This window comes from Oncorhynchus tshawytscha, unplaced genomic scaffold (genome assembly GCF_018296145.1).
Source record: "Oncorhynchus tshawytscha isolate Ot180627B unplaced genomic scaffold, Otsh_v2.0 Un_contig_6203_pilon_pilon, whole genome shotgun sequence".
NCBI classification, from domain to species: Eukaryota; Metazoa; Chordata; class Actinopteri; order Salmoniformes; family Salmonidae; genus Oncorhynchus; species Oncorhynchus tshawytscha.
In genome coordinates, this window is record NW_024609133.1 from 92979 (window position 1) to 100361 (window position 7383).

The window sequence follows — 7383 nt, forward strand, 5'->3', positions numbered from 1 at the left end:
ATCATCATGATGTGGCAACTGACAGTTCGCTTCACTGCTGACATGCAAAAGATTTTGGGACTAAAATACAAAAATATTGTTTTTCAACCAAAAAATTCCTTCAACAGTAATTCATATAAATGTACTGTATGATATTTTATCAGTAAAGGACTCAACCATGCATGCTGGCTAGGTTTGGTCATTGAGACAGTATGCTGTAGTTGTCATTTCAAGGGCCAAACACAAGCCTTGAAGGTCTGAAAGGTCCTTACACATTATGTGGTCCTCTTTTAGTCCCCGACTCCCTGCAACCATCCGTCTAACTAAAGCATTGGCCCACTTCCTGGCTTAACAGGGGCAGTCTGATTCAAGGCTCTAAAATTAGCAGCCGGCAGGGCACTGATAGCCTTTCAGGGGATGTCCAGCTCTTATTTAGTAAAACTCTGCATTGCTATGGCTGCTACACTTAGAAGTGCTGATCTATGATCAGGACCACTCTGTCCATGTCATATTACTCATTATAATCTAAAAGCCCAAACTGATCGTATATCAGCACTCTTACTTTGGTCCTACTCTTATTTAGTAAGACTCTGCATTGCTATGGCTGCTACACTTAGAAGTGCTGATCTATGACCAGGACCCACCTGTCCATATCATGTTACTCATTATAATCTAAAAAGCCAAACTGATCCTAGATCAGCACTCATACTTTGGCACTACTCTTACCTAGTAAAACATTGCTGCATTGCTGGCTGCTACACTTAGAAAGAGCTGGCCACTGCAGCACAAAGTTGATCGACCTTGCAGCCCAATCAAGCCCAAATGTGGAGGAGGTCAATACTCTTTAAGGTTACAGTAGAGAGCAGACCTTTAGAAAGGTCTAAGATTAGAAATGAAAGGCAAAGGTTAGCTGATTGGCCAGTGGTACTGTAGTGACTGTACACATGTAAGAGTCAAGGACCAGTTTTACTTGAGCTTTAGTGAATTGACTAGTCATTGATGCCCAGTTTGCCAACCTAAGGTGAGCTGTAACAGATTTGCATTTGTACAACGGGCTGGACATCTGCCCAACCGGCCAATCAGAGGTCTAACTTATATAGAGGTCAGAATTGTAATGTAATCGATGATATGACAGCAAAACGACTTTTCCTCTCCTATGTAAAACATGCTGTACACTGCATTAGATTGAGATTGACAGGGCCACATTGTCTGGTGCCTGTCGTGGCCCTCACTGTACATCCACATACACCGTCTGTAATATGAGGCCCTAGGCCCTAGGCCATGCACTCTCATATACCAGACACATGAGACCTATAGGCTTCATACAGCTATAGGCATTGCACACGTTGGCCTGTTTCCATAGGTCTATAACTGACCACCTGGAAGTGGCAGAGAGCCAAGAATACACCACCATCTCAAATATACTTATCATCTCAGATCATGTCAATGCTACTTTGACAAGTTATGGTGTACAATTCCAGCTGATCTAAATTCCATACAGTCAGTTCACATTCACACTCTGCCTGGGCTGAGTAGTCGAAAGAGTAGAAGCTTGAAGACAGATGTGTGAAGTTTTTTTTGCAGAGTCAGGAAACGCAGCCGTCGCCTTCGTCATGTCTAGCTTGTTTTACAGTAGACTACCGTCTAATATGTTAGTACAGTATGGGTTGTTTTACAGTAACCTACCGTCTAGTACAGTATGAGTTGTTTTACGGTAGCCTACCGTGTAATATGAGAGTAAAGCATGGGTTCGATTAAGTAGCCTACATATGATACTGTATTACAGTATGGGTTGCTTTACAGTAGCCTACTGTCTAATACACAATATATGGGTTGTTTTACAGTAGTCTACTGTATAATACGGTAATACAGTATGGGTTGTTTTACAGTAGCTTACCATCTAATACGGTAAAACAGTATGGGTTGTTTTACAGTAGCCTACTGTATAATACGGTAGGACAGTATGTCTTTTTTTGCCTACCATCAAATATGGCAGTATAGTATGGGTTGTTTTACGGAAGCCTAACATCTAATACAGTAGGACTGTATGGGTTGGTTTACAGTAGCCTATAGTCTTATACGGTAGTACAGTTTTTTGTTTTTTTACAGTAGCCTACCGTCTAATACAGTAGGACATTATGGGTTGTTTAACAGTAGCCTACCGTCTAATATAGGCAGTACATTATGGGTTGTTTTACAGTAGCCTGCCATCTAATACGGTAGAACAGTATGGGTTGTTTTACAGTAGCCTGCAGTCTAATATGGTAGGACAGTATGGGTTGTTTTACAGTAGCCTACCGTCTAATATGGTAGGACAGTATGGGTTGTTTTACAGTAGCTTACCTTTCCTGTGTCTCATTCTAGGACATAACTAACAGTACATAGTCTCTGGTGACAGACATTTAACATAAACTGCTAGCCAGCGGCAACACACAAAATATTTGGTTCCCTACATAACACTGTGTGCCTCCTGGCTCGGTAGCTGCATGGTAGAGTAGAGTGGTTGTGGTGGTGGTGGTGGTGGGGGGTTTCTGGGCTCTGCCTACATTGGCTGGTACTGTACAGTCACTACAGTGAGTGGTGGTGAGGTTTCTGTGCTCTCTCAGTGAGTGGTGGTGAGGTTTCTGTGCTCTCTCAGTGAGTGGTGGTGAGGTTTCTGTGCTCTCTCAGTGAGTGGTGGTGAGGTTTCTGTGCTCTCTCAGTGAGTGGTGGTGAGGTTTCTGTGCTCTCTCAGTGAGTGCAGCCTGACAGCCTGTTGACTGTCCTTATCAGTTCTTCACCAGCACCATGTGGTCAGTGAGAGGCTGAGAGCAGTCAGATGGATGGCTCCAGAACAGAGGGCAGTCAGGTCGTTCCCATAAAGATACAGCCCTACCAACGTCAGAGAAATTAATTCTAGTTCCACTAGAGATGGTGATACAGGCTTTGGTTCCACACAGTTTCACCGCTGTTGATGTTGATGTAAGCTACTTACATAAAAGGGTCGTTCCATTTGATTTCAATCACTTTTTGACTGCACCCTTTTTGATTTGAACTCAATTTTCTCTACATATTTGCAACTTTCAGACCTGAATGCCAAAGCATTTAGGAGATAAGAGGTGCTCAAAGTTGACCCATGTCTCATACTCCACCCTGCCATGAGACATCCATGTCTTCATCACTGGAAAATATAAACCGTTGAGTTTAATATAATTTAAAAGCTTACAAACAGGGTTGTCAAAAAATGTAATAATTTTCTTAAATTTAAAAAAAAACTTTTACATCAAATATCTAAAAACACGTAAACTCAGATTCTTTTCATTTTCACATATGTTGTAGCTTAGATCCTATTTTACGTCATCTGATGTGTTTGTGTTGTTCCAGTCATCGGTTGAGACACAGTAGACTCTAGAATATAGACATGGATGTCTCATGGTAGGGAGGTGTCTGCAAAATGGCTCAACTTCAAGCACCTCTATCTCCTAAATGTTCTCCATTCTGGTTCAAAAAGCCCCTTTCTGACACTTCTAACAGGGGTAAATATGTCTGGGAAGTTACATCCAAAACTAAAGGGATGTGGTCAAAAAGGGATTGAAATCAAATGGAACGACCCACAAGTCTATTCACACGCTGGGAATTGTACTGTAGAGAAATGTGTCGTTGGTGTTGAATGGCGAATGGATTAAACATTGTCTATAAAACGATGACTTCAAATGATAGGTTATCTGCAGAAGAGGATCCACAGTGATAACGGATTACAGTATATTGCTTCGAAACCACAAACATCTCCTATTTACTCAATGCATTGTCATCGCACTAGCATGCAGAGCATGTACCAAAGGATTCATGTGACCAGCTTAACATGTACGTTGTCCATCAGAAATAACCCCTGGTCAAAGTGGTCTCAACTCGCAGACCGTTTGTGTGAAGTGCTGCTGCTACCCCTTTTATTTTCCATTCATGTCCGATAATGGTATCAGGCTTGACCTCTGACCTATAGGCATACCAGACAGAGTCAGACAGCAACTGGAATGATAAAGACAAGTTAAAAAGAGGCTAGGTCAGGGAGGGAAACATGAGACCCCCACCAATCCTCTACCCACCCTGCTACAGTGATCTATTCCAGACCTTTAAGGCCCTTCACCACCTCTCCCATTCTAGCCCTGTAAAAATAGACCCCATTTTTCACGAGCAAGAACACTAAGTAAGGCTACGGTCTAAATTCATGAGCCATGTAAATGTGTAGGTCTAAATAAAGCCCTGTCGGTGAGGTGTGTGGGATATTGACAGGACGAGCAAAGTATTTCCACAACACTTTATTTCTTTAAACTGTCAATTACATTAGAAAAATTACAGTTGTGTTAAAAAAACAACACCAAGTGAATTAAGTGCATTTTGCAGCAATTCAAGTTTTCAATAGTTTGACAGACAACGATATATTATACACAACATGAATAATGCTTTGCTATATTTTTTTATATATTTTTTTCAATCTAGTCTAGACTTGAGCAATGTACATTATGTGAAACGAGTTCAAGTGTAAACTTAGTTATTTCCATGAGATATCTATTTCAGTAGATATCAAAAAACAGTACAGTATAAACACGTAGAAATACAAAAGTATAAAAAAAAGAATACGTCTAAACAAAATGTTGCATTTTGTTAGTGAAAAAAAAACGACTTTTCAGAATTGCACTTTCCACCTTGGCTCTAAATTGTGTATTCACCACAGTGAATATCCTAGTTATAACTAGTTGATAAATAACTAGTTACTCTTTCTAAAAAGCAGCTTGTTCATCAAACCAATCCTTATCTCTTAGCCCAAACCTCTCCTCAACTGCAATAATACAGTACTTCTAATACAGTCTTGAGTTAGAGTTTTTACTATTCCTCCTCTTCTTCCTCCTCTTCTTCTTCCTCCTCCCCTTCTTCTTCCTCTGTCACCACATCATCATTATCATCATCATCCCCCAGTCCAAAGCCCATTTGGTACAAGATGACCTCCACGTCTTCTGTGCACAGTGTAAGGTGCTCCATGTTCTCCAACCCAGGCTCAGGCCTCTCTAAGTTGGAGCCTTTAGCTGCCTCTTTGGCCTGTGCGATGAGCTCCTTCCCACTAATCAGGAACTCTGCTGCATTGCCCTTCTCCATGGTCTGGGCCGCCTTCTCCTTTAGGTTGATACTAGCCTGGAGCTGCTCCGTGTACCTCTCCACCAGGGACCTCAGCAACCCCAGCTTCCTCTCCTCCTCCTGGGTGATCTTTTCCAGGAGCTGGCCCTTACGTTCCTCCAGGATGGCGTAGAGCAAGTCGAAGCTCTCCCCCAAACGTCTCTTCTGAAGCTGGCTGTTCTCCTCGATGCTCTTGCATGTGTCCTCCATCTGAGCCATCACGGCCTGGACACAGCTGTTACCCGCCGCAAGGAGATCTACGGCGTTCCGCAGCTCGGCCTTCTGGGTATCGTAGATGCTCTGCAGGGGTGACACCTCACAGTCCTTGTGCTGGCCGAACACTTTGCACATGGAGCAGGTGGGCGTCTGGCAGGTCACACAGTAAATATTGATGCGCTCGTCCTCGTGCTCCGTACACATGGGCTCCTTGGTGTCTTTGTCCTTCAGCGGTGGGTCTGCAACGTTACTTCCTACTTCTCCGCCGCTGCTCTCCGGCTGCTGCTTGTAGATATCAATGATGTTCTCCACTAGCAGGTTCCTCTGCAGGCCGTAGACGCCGTGGCGGTCCAGGACGACCTCGAAGCGGCAGGTGGGGCAGCGGAAGATGCCCCCGGAGTAGTGGTAAGGGTTGCGGGAGTCGTAGAGGTCGCTGGCGCAGCCGCGGCACAGGTTGTGTTGGCAGGGCAGGATGACTACGGGCTTCTGGAACATCTCCAGGCAGATGGGGCAGCTCAGCTGGCTCTCCAGGCTCTCCCTGGGGCTGGGCTGGTGCGTCACCTGGCCGGTCTGGATATCCATGTCTGGATAGATGTGTTTCTCTGTTCTCACAAGGTATAAGTCCTTAAAGTTCTGAGTGGGAGGCCTAGGCGCTTTGTCTTAGGTGGTGTGGCTCTTTCTCTGTCTGTCTCTCCTTCTATTGCAGTCTGGTATAGTGACTGCTTTCTCCACTTGGTTTATTTTGATCTAGCCACTCTCCGGCCACAGCTGACAATTTATACTGCTGGGCTGGCCGTGACACCCGAGCCTCCACGCGGTCTGAGGCACGGGTCCCACCCTTTGCTTGTTTGCAAGGCTCAATTCTGAGATAATTAACCCCTTCTGGCCCGGCACATGTCACACTTAGCAACACCCCTCGTCCCGCCCTCCCCTCTCTCTCTTTCTGTGGGAGGGGCTAAATCAATAGACAACTGGCCAAACAACCCCCAATAACAACAGGTCTCGTCACCCACCACACCACAAGACACGATTAGGGTCGTTCACATCTGTTTACATCTTTGATTGACCCCTTTCGGCCTCTGCAGAAATAGGTCAGATGTAATGCATATGCCTTCTCATAGCCAGACATTAGGTATGTTATAAATTCATCTCTCGTGGACAGACTACGTAAACATAAAATAAGCATCTGACCAAATTATGCAAGATTTTAGTTTCTGGGTTAATGGAGATTAGTGATAACATAAACATGTCCACATTCTGGCGTTATACAGAGAAATTGTAAACATGCTGGTTTCCTTGAAGATGCTCCAGCAGACTGTAAATCTAATCCATGGCTGACAGAAAGAAATGCAGATTTGACAGAGTAAACAACGTAGAAATAGAATGAACACAAGTTGTAGAATCCACATAGTTTGTAATAGAGCAGGTAGAATGTGCCATATTGCTCTACTATATGTCTACAGAGAAGAGTGACTGAGCTGGTAGTACACACTATAGAAATAGAATGTCATGTCCTATCCTCTGCCAGGTTCCCCTCCCCCTCTTCCTTTACCCTGTACCCCTGCATGGCCTAAAAGACAGACTGTGTGTGTGTGTGTTGCACAACTCTGGAAAGTTTGGGGGTTGTAAACATTAAGTTATGTGCCCTCATCGACACCCCAGCAGGACACGGTCGACCCAGTCCGGGCGATCAGAGCAGCTTGTGCAACACTGTCCACATCACACACCACAACAAAGAACATCCATGGTCCTCATTGAGCCGCTCTGAAAACCAGCAACAACAAAATAGCAGGTGCTGTACACAGGGGGGTGTAGTCATGCACATGGGCTTGGTTGCAGGGGTGGCATCCCAAACATTTCCACCGTGGAGGGGTGTTGTGTCAGGTTGTGACACGTTGGAGGTGTAGGGGGACATTAGCCACGTGGGTGTAATCATGTCAACATGCCGGATATGGCTTAGAGAAGAAGATGGGGCCGATCGTCTGTAGTTTAGGACAGACACACAGTATACTGACTGTCATCTCTACCTGTACTGGTTCA

General features: G+C 44.5%; 1 protein-coding gene across 1 annotated transcript; it reads right to left on the reverse strand.

The window, feature by feature from the left end:
* Positions 1 to 4258: 4258 nt before the first annotated feature.
* On the reverse strand, positions 4259 to 6108 carry trim63a (tripartite motif containing 63a). The gene has a single exon (XM_042314258.1). It carries the CDS (start codon positions 5923 to 5925, stop codon positions 4843 to 4845), a length of 1083 nt encoding a protein of 360 aa, XP_042170192.1. The 5' UTR covers positions 5926 to 6108; the 3' UTR covers positions 4259 to 4842.
* Positions 6109 to 7383: the final 1275 nt, after the last annotated feature.

Coding starts and splice junctions, on each gene's coding strand:
- trim63a (XM_042314258.1), bottom strand. CDS start 5,925: ATGGATATCCAGACCGGCCAGGTGACGCACCAGCCCAGCCCCAGGGAG.